The sequence below is a fragment of the Clinocottus analis genome, unplaced genomic scaffold, assembly GCF_023055335.1.
Source record: "Clinocottus analis isolate CAN_PGR_092001 unplaced genomic scaffold, fCliAna1.0.p SCAF_19, whole genome shotgun sequence".
NCBI lineage: Eukaryota > Metazoa > Chordata > Actinopteri > Perciformes > Cottidae > Clinocottus > Clinocottus analis.
Window position 1 is genome coordinate 7,087,538 of NW_027175920.1, and position 15,641 is coordinate 7,103,178.

General features: G+C 41.2%; 1 protein-coding gene across 1 annotated transcript in view; it reads right to left on the reverse strand.

Annotated features, from left to right (window-relative positions):
- Nucleotides 1–5,589: 5,589 nt before the first annotated feature.
- Nucleotides 5,590–15,641, reverse strand: part of LOC137789400 (attractin-like protein 1) — a 56,064-nt gene continuing 46,012 nt past the window's right edge. The window contains exons 27-29 of the mRNA XM_068582951.1: nt 14,579–14,686; nt 8,275–8,389; nt 5,590–7,691 (exon numbers count right to left, since the gene is read on the reverse strand). Of these exons, the coding sequence (XP_068439052.1) occupies nt 7,567–7,691; nt 8,275–8,389; nt 14,579–14,686 (348 nt within the window). The 3' untranslated portion in view covers nt 5,590–7,566. The remainder of the gene's footprint in view (nt 7,692–8,274; nt 8,390–14,578; nt 14,687–15,641) is intronic.

Below are 15,641 nucleotides of genomic sequence, written 5' to 3' on the forward strand. Positions count from 1 at the left end.
GCAAAAAACTGTGACATAGAAATAAAAGTAATTGTAATGTTCTGAATGTATGAGCATTCAATATCGCACAAATCATGTTCACAAGTCATTTTTATAGACTTTATCGTTCAATTTCCTTAAGCTTGCTCTTTAAGTCATATTTATCTGGTTTGGGTTTTTGGAAAATGGATATTAGAAAGAAACTCAAACAACCACAGCACTACTCAAATTACCAGACTCTTCTACTATTACATTCAGAGATGTGGCTGACATAAAGATTTAACTATCAAGGTTTTTAGAAGGCAACTCACGTCATAGTTGACTGAAGCCCGCAGACAGGAATAGTTGCGATGATAAATATTATTGCTCGCCAGGTTTACTGTTCGCCTGCCATAAAGCCCTGAGGACTGGGAGGCCGTGTTGAGAGACTCCCCCTCCCACCGCTATAAAACCACTGCAGGTCTTCTACTCAATCCAAATGTTCACCCGCGGCGTGGATTAAAGCGAGTACTGATAAAAACGGTTCAGTCGCAGCAGCACGGCCTCACAGGGACCACATCTAGTTCCTGCAACTTTGACCTCTCCGGCAACATTGTTTCAGCACCTCGAAAACTGCTCTGTTGATTTCACCTTTTCCATTAACCAGGAGAGCAGCACCAATTTCACTTTATTACTCTCTTTTTTTTGTTGTTGTGTCCAAATGTCAGGGTGGGCCTGACTTTTTGCAGTAAACACTCCACGGGATCAGGTATTTTTGAGATGCTTCCCCTCTCATCTTTTCCAGAGCAGTGTAGGGGCAAAGATAAGAGATGATGATGCTTCGTTGATTGCACAAAACCATAAGCTCTGCGTGATCAAACTTGACCGACCGGAGTCAATATGGCAGAGCTGGAGATGACCTTTTAATGCGGACTGGAGAGACAGGTTCACCTCTTGACTTTAGTAGATTTGATCATTTAAGTTTTCATCTTATTTTTAAGAAAGCTAAAACTGAATTTGTGGCCGATGAACTCTGGCCTGTACAGCAACTAATGATTATTTCCACAGTCCAAGGCGACAATGGTTGTACTCCCATTTCCCCAAAAATATCTGGAAACACAGTAACGTAGTTAATTGTTCAGGTTTTTTTTTACCAAGATTTAAACTTCTTTCCATTTATTTTATTTGCTGACTTTTTGAAGGTTTTGTTCAAGATGCTCAGAAGGTGTCCATTCAAATTCTATAACTACATAAAATAACCCACTGTAGTTATTACTGACACCATAAGAAACGAGAGTCTGTCTGTGTGTTTACTAAGGCAGCGTCTTCCTGGTTTAGTCACAGTTGGTTGCTTTTGAGCTTACACCCACTTCATCAAGGAAGTACTAATCAGCTTTAATGCCGCATAATGCCATATTAGGGCGCTCCTACTCCTACTGCAAATGTGTTCTGTCAAGTATAACAATACATTTACACAATATTTTGCTAAATGTTTCCCCACGGTAGTTTTTCTTTGCCTGTCAAGAGTGATACGGGTGTTGCAGTTTTGCTTCCAGCGGTTCCAGCTGAGACCTTCACACAGTGGCTCTGTCCTTCTTAGCGGTGGTGGCTAATCATTGCGCTAACATCATACCTTAAATGACTGGCGTAAGCCCTGTGCTTTCAATCTGATATCGGCAAGCAGACAACTCACATAGCGCAGATTTATTATGCAAAACAATATTTTCCTGAATTTACATTCGGTAACTCGGCTTTACTGTTGTCACTTCCCACAAGCTTACAACAAGCTCAGCAATCGAAAGAGGGAATCAGGCCACGAGCAAAATGTAGGCGACTGTTTAGTGAATGCAATATATATATATATATATATTTTTTTTTTAAGTCAGATATGCAGCAGATATTATTAACTTCAACAAAAATCTTGTTCTTAAATGCTATATGGCATTGATAAGCAGCAGATGACCATCAATACACCGATAAACCCGGCAAAGTGTGCAGCTGAGTGCAGCAGCAATATGATGCTAGAAAGATGCAGCTCAGCACTTTAGATGCAATTATGATATGAAAAACAGTAAAGCAAGCTGTGACATCATATGAAGATAACTTACATTATGATACAATAGCCCTGTTAAGTCCAAATGCATAGTTATGTGTATGGACTGTGCAGAAGAACTAACTAGTTTGCGTCCATGAAGCCAATAAAAATATCCCATTCTGTGATACAGATCTGCGTTTGCAGCACAGAATGTAAGCCAACAGATCCCACACTACAACAGCAACTGCATTATACACACAACAACACTGTCAACTGCCAGGATACTTACACAAATTGTACTTTTTATTTAAATTAATATAGCATAATGCACCTGCCAAACAACCAAAGAGGAATGAGTTCAGCCTCAAAAGGAATAACGTAAATATTGCACCCCACATGTTGCTAATGTTAGGTCGCAGAATAAAAGAAGGTATTAAGCAATCAGTCGGTGCCAAGACACATCTGAGAAACAGGAAGAGCAACCACACGACATGACCTGATTCTCAAGCACTCACACTGTGTAGAGGTAGACATCCACTCTTTAGCAGTAGGAAACACGGTAAACAAGAATAAGATCAAACCTCCAAGCAGATGCATTCACATTGACCTTCAACCTCTTGGTTTTGTCAAAAATAAAGTTAGAGTGATCGCTGCAGCCATGTTCAGACTGTCTTTGCTGCTATTTATAGAACCAAAATGATTATATAAAAAAGCAAGAATTGGACTCATAACTTTTGATAAAATGTTGCTTCCCCAGTAGTGTGTCACGCCCTTAACTGAGCAGACACAACTGGCATTATAACGGCTTAGTAACAACACAGAACACCGTCTTGTTAAAATGACAATTGCCAGAAGTTTCTCAGCATCTGAAGAACGTAATCTTTTCCTTCCAGAACCCTTTGGCAAGAACACGTGGAGATGCGACAAGATGTGCATTCCCATAGCTATGATTAGGATGCAGATGCAGTGCTGAGCCACACTAGATATATACACACTCCCTCACAGACATTAGTTTATTTCTTTTACCTTCCCCGTTGCATGTACAGCACACCGACGTTACCATATCGTGAAGTTAAGGCCTGGACAGTCTGATCTACACATCCACATTCGTCCAGCAGGATTATATTGGATGGTTTGGCAGAACCGTCTTCTGCCGCACCCCCATGAGTTATATTACTGGAAGTGACGGATTCATCACCATCTCTTGGTAATGCTGGAGACAAACCAAGACAAAGGGGCATACAAATCCATACTCTTTCATCATAAGTGAATCAGGGTACTCGAGAGCCTTATTTTCTGCATTGATGCATGTTTTTCCCAGACGGCAATCCGCCCATTAACATGCGTTTGGGAACTCTTAACCTGATAAAGTCAGTGCGACTTGCAGATTTATTTATTTATGTAGTGCCATCTGGTGGTTGACACAAGTGCACCGCGAGGATTTACGCAAAAAGACAAAGTCATGGTCTCCTCTACTTTATCCAATTTATCTCAGGAACATTTTGTAATGTTATCAGGGCAACAACAGAGGAAACTGAATTAGGTCCTATTTATAAGGAGGAAGGGACCCACGTTGACATTGATACACAGAGATTTGACTTTGTCACCAGAAGAGGAAAACAAAGATAAGTGCGGGTGCCTCGATAAAGCAACTTTTTGTAATAATGTAGCGAGAGCAAGTTGGAAATCAGAATTCAGAAATTCGATTTCAGCTTTGAATAATGGGATCCATTTATGAGCGATGTGAGCGTCAGGGTTAGACCAGACTGGACTCCAGTTTGCCAACAGTGACTCAGGCTCAGCACAGCAGTCACTCTGAATATTTTCTGCACATCTCTCTCCAGCACTTAGCAGTGACCTCCATTCACTCAGCTGTCATTTTGAAAAAATACCAGCCAGTCACACTTTGCAGCAGCCAGCAGCTTGTTGGGTCAAAAGCCCTCAGACGTTAAGCGGCTTCCTGGATCTGTTTCAGACATCAGGCCGGTTAGCTCGCCCTGGCTTTTTTTTAATTTATTTTTTTACATGCGACTATTAGCATTGTATGTAATATTACATATTCACAAGGACTTGCTCTATCTGTGCATTTAAAACAAAACAAAAAAAAGAATCAACGTCTACAATATAGAAGTATTGATGAGGTGTGCTGCACGAGATATCTGTAGCGAGAACTACAATTACTGAGAGTTTGCTCTAATGTCTCTCATAGAATATTATAGCATATGGGCTTCATATACGTGGCATAACTCCTCAGCCATGTTCGAAAGCTTTTTGTATCCATTTACTTAAGAATTAATGTCTCCGTCTTGATTTCTTTGTGAAATCCCTTCTGCACTTTTTTCTTTCTACGGAGCCATCATGTTTGTTTGTTCAGTGTTCCATTTATTCATTATGTGACTATATTGGCTGCTGCAAACATGGCACTAATGTACCTATTTTGAAGAAGTGTCTATTGTCAGCGTCACTAAAACAGCAGGGGAGGATTCATGGGACTCACACGGCACTTCACAGGATGGACGGGCAGACACGAGCGCAACAAAATTGCAAAGCACAATGGAGCCCCAAGACCACCTGATGTGCACAAAGAGCGTTCAGACTCTCTTTGAGCAGATGCACTGAGGGAAGGAGTTCAGGTCAAAACCCCTCTTTTCAAAATGCAGGCATGGCACTTACGAGATAAAAGAGCAACCCGTTTTATTGGCCGTGCAGTTCGTAATCCCGCTGAAAAGAGGACATTATAAAAAACAAAACCTCGACAAAATGAACAGAACATATTCATAAAGGACACATGCAGTACATTATACATGCACCCTTCATCTACATAGTAGCACTAAATGGGCTTATCTTCTCAGGTTTCTTGCCATCAACAGCGGTATCAAACACCCACCCTTCTTTAGGGAGCTGTGGCAGCTTTTCTTCAACAGCCCCTTCAGCTAATCAGGATACTGTTGAGTATAAATGAGGATTATCCAGAGGAGCTCTTCGGCAGGCTGCATCCCTCCTACTTACATCCTTATTAATGCGCAAACCTGATGTTGAAGAGGGAACACAAGCACTCTGAAAGGTGTTGGCACGTTGAAGGACAAACCTCCTAATATCAAAGCGCAGCACCCATTTCTGTCACATTTAGTCTGAACATGCGTGGTCCTTACAGGTGGAATTAAAATAAATGGATAATGCTATAGCGTTTGTTTGCTGAATATTAAAAAAGGCTAAAGTAACTTGTAGCTGAAATTTTAACCTGATACAATACAGATGTGATGACAAACTGGTAAGGAGGGTTCACTGATGTTTCATTGCTTTATTCCATTTGAATTCTGCTAGAATTCAGAAAATACTTTACGCTTTGAATTCATCAGTGTATTTTAATTTAGTCTTTGACTTAAAGTCAAGTAAAACAGCAAAACAAGTTGAGACGCACCCCCTAAAACTAATTTATGAAAGAACCAGCCAGTAAAGGGTTTCACTACATTCACATGCATTTGAGGAGAGTGGACGAGGTGGGTGGCCGTTGTATCTTTAGCTTCAGAGTAAAAACACCAGACAGCGAAGAACTCAATGCCTGCACTATAGAAGGATTATACATGAAAGGACTCGGGTGCACAACATATTTTCAGGTCTTTTTTATTTTCTGGCATGTTGTCCACCTTTTAAAATACACTGAAGATTACTGATATGCAGTTTATCATCTTTTTTTTCACGGTACAGTGAGACCCTGATTCCTGTGTAATGACACCGTTATAGGATTACTCTACAAAAAACACAAAATAATAACACGTTAGCTGGCGTACTATCCATATGAAATGCATCATCACGACCACTTCGCAACGAAAAGCAAGACAATGCCCATATAGTCCGTAAAGATGCACAATTCAAAAGGAATTGACAATAAAACAACTGATTTAGGTCAACAATAAAATCAGTTAAATGCTATTACACAGGAATCTGTTAAATATCAAAACAAAAATATTAACAGAAATGCTCTTTTCACAAGTGTAGCAAAAGACTTACAGTTTATCATAGATATAATAGCGACAGGTGACAAGGCCTAAAATAAATGATAATCTCTTGCCGTTCAGTCATAAAAACCTGACAAATACATGAAATCTCAAGAGATAAGAGTGACAAAGACTCACATTTGTTCCAACAAGACACTGTACAGCTCAGGGTGGAGGGCGGGGCTAAAAATGGTCGACAGCTTTTAAAATTCTGCAGATCAACGAGTCCTCCCCTTCCATGGAAAGCCAAGGCATTATATATATATATAAAAAAAAAGGTAACTTAACTCCTTGTATTTAAAGATGAAAACAACGTCATAGCATCAGAGGGCTCTTCAAAATAAAATAAAAAAAACGTACAAAACAAACTAGTAAACAGCCAGAGGCGCATGAAATCCCTGGTGTCATTTTATTTAGCAGGCGTCTTTCCACCACACGTGTTGAAAAACCTAATGTCCAAGTTGCACAGCAAAATGACACAACAACAAACCACAGTAAAGAATCCACTGGACCTGACATGTTTCTCAACAGTGAACACACAGAGAAAAAAAACAAACTAGTCTGGATTTTTGTTACAAATAAAACGTCCAGTTCACTAATAAACTGTGTTGGAGGTTTCCATGCTTTAGTTTGGTGACTAACGGTTTGTTCGTGTGTCCTCCGTGTACCCCCCACATGTCGCTGGTAGTAATCGCAGTGTCTCTGCAGCATTTGTATGCGTTTTCCACAGAAAATACAGACTTTAGCTTCAGCTGAGTGGATGAAACACATGTACAGTAAAATGAGCAAACATGTCATTTATGGTAATTGGCAAAATACTCTTAGTTGTTGTCAAACGCCGACCATGGTGGTCACAGGGTGTTACAAAAGAGTTCTGGCCTAGCGCATAGCTTTCCTCACTAAAAAGGCAGAACGATTTCAGTCCATACAGCAGAGGCTTCGCATAGGAACTAAATGCTTCAGCACCAGAGAATACCACTTGTTGGCAAGCAAAGAGAAAAAGAAAAACCCAAAAGCAGCATGTGATGGATGTCCACCAGCCATATTTTTTAAATCCTCTCTTAAATTTCCAACACGGTGTGAGGGAAATCAGTTAAACTTTGATATAACCTAATGTACAGACACCTTTGCTTCACCCTCATGCTGAGCAACTGGACGATGAGGTGTCACAAAATGTTCACTACTGAAGCTTCAAGAGGTGCAGATCCTCCTAATTAATCTGTCTCTGATGTCACTTATCAGGCAGGTTCCTTCCAAGCGCAGACGAGGTTTGCCGTGATGAATACCCAAGCTGAAGGGGAGAGAGAGAGAGTGTGGAGGAAAAGTTGTTCCAGAGATTGGAGAAGTGTTCATGTGACCAGAAGTGGATTTTATGCAGGAGAGGGAAGCAGGGTTGTGCTCTTGTGGCCTCGGTAACTTTCAGTAAAATCTTGAGCGGTCGCAGCCGAACGTGATCCTCCACACGTAGCCATGGGTCGTCTCTGGAAAGGCCTCCAACTGGGACCTGCTGCGTATTGGAACAATGGGGCCTCAGATGGTAGAAAAAGGGGCCCAAGTGGATTGACGGGTTGAGTCTCAGACGCAGGTGCCTTGGTGCGCTGGAGGAAGGGCTTTTCGGTTCTTTAAACCCTGGGACTTTTCCTTGAAATCTGACGGTTTCTGCTGTGAAATGTCTATCAGCGCACTCGCAACAATGATTCCTACAGAAGGAAGAGAGAGAGAGAGAGAAATCTGTGAGGGTGATGGTGGAAACGGGCAATTTCCACAAATTGCTTTGTTTAGTAAAATAAAGAGACATATATTACAGATGTGTCTAGATTACTCTAAACACCTCATGTGGAATGTGTTGTAGCTTCTAAGAGCAACATTTAGTCATTCCTTTTGGGATTTTAATCACATTTTTCAGTTTGGTTGCTTGCAAATATGATGCAAATATGATGCAAGAATGTGGTAGTGGTGTGACATTTGCTGTATGTGATATATATATATTTAGAGTATTTCTGAGGGTGTACCGTTTGAGATGTTCAAAGTGATATATTTTTTAGCGATGGACCTTCTTTCTGAATATTAGAGAACATTATTAAGAATCAATGAGTCCCGCTGTGTCCCGCTCACTCAAAGTATCAAATATTTACACCAACAGACTCGGTCACTGAAGCATGCTGAAGATGTGTGTGGTGAAATATATGCCACATACATACACAACCTGTGCTGAGCCAAATGTTTACAAAGTAGTTTCTTAGTTAAAAAAAAAAACAAACTAAAGTGATGAAGTCATTTTACCTGACTGTCCTGGTGGAGGTAAGTCTGAGAGTCCGGAGGGCAGACGCATGAGGACCGTCAACACAGCAGCTTTGCCTCCCGAACACGGCTCCATCGCAACCGGTTTAGGTGCACCCTGAAAAGAGAGATGGAGCAAACGAGAAAACAGATTTTAAAACACAATCTCAGGTTGACCAAGAAAGAAACAAACTGACATAAATAGGTTCAATGGTTTATTTGGATTTTGCAGTAAAAAAAATGCTGCATCCCATTTCCTGAATTGACCACAGCAATAATAGTAATTTGTGAGAAGGCGTGAGAGACAAAAGTACTTTATTTACTTGATCGGTAGAAGATCCCAGGATCTCTTTACCAACCAGCATCAATGCAGACACACTTGGAAAGTTTTGACAGTTGAGAACCAGCAGACCAACAGTCACTGATGTTGCTGCTTTTAAGACCAGACACCCTCCTCTGGAGACAAATGGTTCTATTGGTCACACAACAAAAACAAGTGTTGTGTGTGTGTGTGTCTCTCTGTGTGTGTGTGTCCCTCTGTCAGACAGCCCACGTGTTGAGGCAATGACCTACCCTCTCAGTTAATGGCCAAAACTGCTCGTCTCAAGCGTGAAAAACATGTCATCCTGATAATGAATGTCAGGGGTTTCACAGCATGTTTTGGCTGAGGGGATAGAAATTGGGGAATAATAACACGTCTGAATAGAATTTACTTTTTTCCCTACGTGTCTGGATGAATTTAAAATGGAGATGAGAGAGTCAGCAGAGGCGGATTGGTAGACAAACAGGGATGCACGAGCACATGCATTGAAACCAGATAGGATCAGTGGTCATTTGTATCGACGTGCTCCACTGGAATTGGTTATAGATTTTATAAACACAAGACACTTAATCTTATTTGTGTGTTTTGAATGAACACTTGATTCTAAAAGCCTGGATGAACTGAAAATAAACAGCATGTTTAGTCTAATTGATAGTAAGAAGTTACATGCAGATTTTGAACGCTTTCATGAAAACTAAGCACAATCTTATTTCCTGTTAAGTGTTCAGTGTAATTTAAAAAAGACACTTCCAGTGAAGTTTCTCATTTCAAATGCCATAGTTCACAACTCCAGTCTGCTTCTTAGTTACTCTGTGATAATGAAGGCTTTAAAAAAGCCATTTAACACGACGAACCTCATGATATTACCAGTATGATTTAACATTTCTCAGCACACAGATAAGTGAACATTTTGCGCATAATAATAATAGTTGAATATCTTCACAAAACGTCCTGAAAGACCAAGTGATATACGCACGGCCCGCCTGAACCAAACTACTGAATGTTGATTCTGAGATGTGTTGCTGTTGACCTTCATCAAGAGAGAAACCTCTTTGAAAAATTTGAATAATTTGCTGAGGTCATGAATGCCGTCACGATCGTTCCTGGGTCATTTTCCATTTGTCTGTTCTACTAATCACCTGGAACTAACGCAGAGGGACAGAACGGTGAGGGGGACAGCGAGCAGGACAAAGGTGAGCCAAAGTACAGAGAGAAAGTACATTAAATGTGACGGACACAAACTCTCATTGTTAATCAGTCGTCAAACGGTTTGAAGAAGCCCAACGTGTATACACTTTATACCCCGGTTGCATACAGCACAAGGCCAGATTTAAAACATCCACGCTCTGACGACACGTGTCATTTAACTCCAGCGCAAACTTTATCTGGAAAACCAACGTGCAACCCTGGATCAACGGAAAGGGCCGAATGGGTACATTCAAAACCGAGCGTCTCCAAGTCTGCACATCAAGTCCAGTTGCCTCCGACGTACGATTATGAAAGTATTATTCTGAAGGGCTCAAACGCTCCAGAGGCGCCAAGTTAAAGCAGACACTGACGGCTCAGACTGATACTGTACAGAAGAGGCATGCTCCTGAGACAGATTGGTTGTACGCATCGTTTCTCAACCCGATTAGGCCTCATGATGCGAACACAATATTCTCCATCTTATCCGGGACATTTATGAACAAGAGGCCCGTTGTGGATCCATCGTTGACATACAAGGGCAATTAAATTGCCGGCCATTTCATGACCAGTCAAGTGATCCTGCTAATGAAGAGCTATATAAGCCATATCCGTGCAAGGGAGCTAATTTAACCTACGCTGTGAGTTTTGATGAAAGCCGATTCCACTGCAAGCGATATTTACACGGACCGCTGGGTGAAGCATCATTACAGCTGTTCCAAACAAATGAATGAACACTAAGGCCAAATGGTTTGTCAGGCTGCCGTGTAGTATATGTGGAAATACTCTCTAAGTGTTTACATCAACCATTAAAAAGGTCATCATGAAATACTTACAAAACATTGGAGAACAGAATTTAAATGCATGTGTATTTTAGCATCTCAGCAGCATGGCTCTGTGGGTGTCGGTTGGTTCTTAACACCTACTGTACAGCTTGAGATGACATTTAGTTGTTTTGAAACAACTCTGGTTATCTTGTGTGACTTTTCTCAATACATATTGGATAGAATATCTTGAAACACTGTATGAAAATGCTTTTATGTTTATTATGTTGTTGCTCTCTTCCTTTTTTTTCGTCCAAACAGGGGCGTACCGACTGCCATCGACTGTAGTACACCGACTAAGATAAGTATCTCATTCAACCTTTTAAAATCTCAAAAACCTTTCTTTTAAGTTAATAACATCACTAAAATTAGTATCAATATAAGTCTTGGTATTATTCGTACAGCTAAACTTTCTGGTTACTACTGACTACTCTCTGGAGCGTGCAATTCAACAATACATTGTTAATATTCCGAACACACAAAATTGAAAGTTTAATTTCTGGAACTACACTGAGTTCCACCACATCAATGAAGCCATTTCTTTTTGCCAATAAAGAATAAATAACACTTTTTTGTTTGTGTGTAAAGCGGCACAAATGGCATCTTTCTTCTTGCTCTCTCTTACTATCAGTCTAGAATAATAGAAATATCCCTAAAACGCAGAGGAAATAGAAAAGAATAAATAATGTAATTCCAATCAGACAATAAATAAACTGCTGTCTCCATGATCACACCTTGCAAAGGAGGTTTACACATCCCGCATGTCAACTATGCACTGCCCAAGTTGGATTGTGGACACACACACACACACACACTCCTCCTCCTCTGACAGGTGTCATCCATCATACTAGCTGTCCGTTAGTGGTTCCATATGTTGACTGCTGGCCGTAGTGAAGAGAGACATCTGTGACATCGAAAACTAGGTCCGGAGTGTTTGTGCCTCGATTGGCTTTTTGTTCCGAAAGAAAACAGCTGCTGACATCTTAAATCGCTAAAAGCAATGACCATCTCTTTGGGTTTAAACCGACCGAAAATGGAGGAAATGGGCAGGGAGGCTGTTCGTCTCAGACCAGCTGGAGGGTCTTGGTGACGGCGCGCTGGGAATAATGATTGCAGGGAGACCGGCGCTGACAGAACAATGAGAGAACACGGTCTCGCATGTTTTCCTGTGTTGGAATGGGTGTGAGGGGGATCATCGTGGTGCTGCAGTCCCTCTGTGTGTTGTTTCCTGTGCCGGCTGCGTCATCTAATAGTGTGGTTATTGTACTCTAAAATATGCTCTTAACTTTGTCCTTGAAAATAGAAGAAAAAAATTCAAGCAAACTTCAGATTTCCAATGTGCTCTGAATGTAAGGTTACTTTAACTATACAATGTGTCTTGTCTGCACTAACTCAGGGGATGAGTTCAAGCAAAAAGAGAGCTGGTGAAACAAATTAGAAACCAGGGATACAAGCGTGATATCTTTGACATCAACAGTAGCTAAGTGGTACCAGATGCTGACCAATTTACCTTTATAAAGGATAATTAGGCTGGTTTAATATGGTTGACCTTCAGAGAACCTTTGACCTCTCAAGCACACATTTCCCACAGAGAAATGTGTGCATTTCTCTGTGGGAAATGTGTGCTTTGCTTTTGCTTCCCTGCCAGGTATGCTTTATGACCTTTGAGAAAGTACACAAGATATTCATTCTCTATTTGACGACTGGAGTTAAAAACCGTGCCTGCGGTGACGCAGACGCGTGAATGTCAGGTGAGACCATTTCTGGGCCATTAGAAGCTACCGGAAGGCATGAAATGATTAACCAACAACACTTAATTAAAAGCTGCTTGGTGAATTATATGCGTGCTAGATTTACCATCAAGACTGCCACCTGAAGACGTGTTTTTAAAATACATTTAGGAATCGTACTCGGTAGGAAGGTTTGCACCCTTGTGTGCTGGATTTAGCTCATTTCTGAGGAGCTACTGAAAAACATTCAGCATACACATGGCTGTGGAACAAATGGAGGACACACAAGCATGCAAATCAGGATTCTTGGGCGTTTTCCCACAACAAAACTTTTGCGGTAACTTCCTGAAAAGCTGTACGGACATCTCACGAAGATTGAAAGTCGAGCATTTTTAGGTTCATTCTGCATCTTGAAAGGGTCAATAAGCAGAAGACTGAAGAGTGCTTTATCCAGTTATCGTTTCCAAAACAGCTTGGGATACTGTTCACAGCAAAACTCTCCAGTGGATGCAAAGTCTCCGCCTCAATGCGCTCTAGAACAAGAACACCGCATTGTTTTTTTGTGTGAAGAAAATGGAGGAACGCTACAGGAATACATTATTAAATAACAGATTGACAAACACGATCCACTGACAAGTATGTAATTACTGCCTTTTATCTTCAATTTAAAGTAAAATGTTAGTCTCTAAAAACCATTCAGGCTAAAATTGTACCTCACCGCTTTAAAAGTACAACTCAGACAGTGAAGAAGCATTGTTTTTCTCTTTACATTGCCCTTCACAGCAGCATAATGCAGGCCGAGTACCACTCAGCATCATGCATTAATAGCTAATGTAGGGCCTCTTTCGTGGTTGCCACAGTGATTTTGTTTCTCTCAGCGGCAGGTGACACAGAGGGAGCGGTGGAAAAGCTGTTGGTCCTTCGATGTTAATTTGAGGATGTAGCTCCCCATATTGTCCCGAGCTATGCTTTTATCCCACGTGTCAGAGCCCCAGACGGTGCTTAGCGTCCGACTCTTCTCTGTGTTGAGTTTGTATGGCCGGTCTTCACATTGTAGGAATGAAGAAGTAGCAATTGGACTAAATGTTCAAAATGTGCAAAAGCACTCGAGGAATAATGAAGAATTCATTCAAATTTGAGTGCAAAATGAATCATATGGCATATTTCCAGTAAACAAATACAGCTAAATTAAAACATGCACATTGTAGAACAAGTGCGCTAATAAAATGTTCCACAAACTATTCTGATGTCATCGTTTTAAAATCATTGCGAGTCAGTAATGCTTTTCAAAGTAATGATCACCTTTTCTTTGCAAGAGAATTAAAACAACCATTCAATCTTAAAAAAAACTTTTTTTTTTTTTACTTTTCAAAAATCAATATAAATCTTTTTTTTTTTTCTTCCAAAATTGCAATTGTTACGACACTTCACATAAAAGATTTATAAAATTGATTGGAAAATGTCAGCAAGTCTGTAGGCCTGATAGCAGAAGCCAATTCATATAAAGAAGAAGAAGGCACACGAGGAGAAAGGACCATGCCAGCTTTCTTATTGATGTGCGGAGTGGATGAAAGGCTGACATATTGCGAGTGGTTGAGTACACCACAATAAGGTCCAATTATGTGGCCCTACGAAACTATTGTGTGTGTGTCAGTAGAAGCACTAACAAATCCAATACTTATTGTATCAAATGCCAGCACAGAGATGACAAGACGGGCGGTCGCATGGTCAAACTCGCTGCTGCTCGTCTAGACCACAGCTTCATTTAGGTGAAAACATGCGAGGATGGAATTTGTAAACAGGACATTACACGATATGAAAATGAAAGCGAGTTAGTGAGTGAGATATAGTGTGAGAGAGACCCCGGAGTGAAAGATAGAGTGAGTGTGTGACAGAGTGAGTGTGTGACAGAGTGAGTGATAGTGTGTGACAGAGTGAGTGCTAGTGTGAGAGAGCGAGCGAGTGATAGTGTGAGAGAGCGAGCGAGTGATAGTGTGAGAGAGCGAGCGGTAGTGAGTGTGTGACAGAGCGAGTGATAGTGTGACAGAGCGAGTGATAGTGTGAGAGAGCGAGTGATAGTGTGAGAGAGTGAGTGAGTGATAGTGTGAGAGAGTGAGTGAGTGATAGTGTGAGAGAGTGAGTGTGTGACAAAGTGAGTGATAGTGTGAGAGAGTGAGTGTGTGACAAAGTGAGTGATAGTGTGAGAGAGCGAGCGAGTGAGTTGTAAAGAAGCCAACGCGGCTCACCTCAGCCGCGGGCTGCAGCAGCTCCGTCTCTTCTCCTTTGGTGTCCAGTGCAACCGCAACGGAGGCAAATGGACGACTGGCCATCTGCTGGCGCTCTCTCATCAGTTGCTGTAAAACAAAACACAGATGACGGATGAGCTAAACATAGAACGTAGTCTAATCAAACAACAGATAGGTGCTCTAATCAATTATTAACACATGAACACAAAGGGATATACATTTTTTGTTTTTTTTTACTATTAATACACGTCATGAATATAAAAAAGGCTTTGAATTACTACCAAAGAGTGACACGTTTTCTGTTGGTTCGACGGAACAGAAAATAGCCCGCTAATCAATATTGTAAAACAACTTGCGCCATACTTTCATCAGCAGCACAGTGTCGGATCAATATCTAAACAGGCTACCATTTTAGCACCAAGGACATCACTGATTGATATTGGATTTGTGATGAGTTTAAGTGTGCTGTATTAGGATCTAATTGTACTTCAGATTACGGGGCACATTGAGCAGTTGTGATGATTGGCCCCACGACCTGCCCTTCCTTTGCACCGCTCTGAAATTCCATAAATACAGGTCGACATGTGCACCAAGCAACATCCAAACAATTGTATACAAAAGTAGTACAAGTACACTTTATATAGTGCATAATATATAAACACTAAACTACTGTGAAACCCTTCGAGGGAGTTGTGCGTGCGAATGTGACGCGATGGAACTAATCACGGAGAACAAGTCAAGCTTTTGTTTTGCCCGTGCACCGGCCGTGAGCATGATGTCCGCCATTTGCTCAAGGACACGCCGACATGCAAAATATGGGGAGACCAGGGATGGACCTGGCTACCTTGCGGCCGGGCCACCCATGAGACAGTTTCCTTGTCATTCTTGTAATATGAGGACGAACTACCTCGACACTGCAAAACAAAAACAACGTGGTTTCTTTACTTCGCGGTCCTATACTTCGGTTTCCGACGTGTGACCCGGGACGTGTTGGCTTCAGCCTTTCCGCATCATGCGTGGTCTCGTTGTAAAATGTGTCCGGTGGAAACTTCAAAAAGTCAGC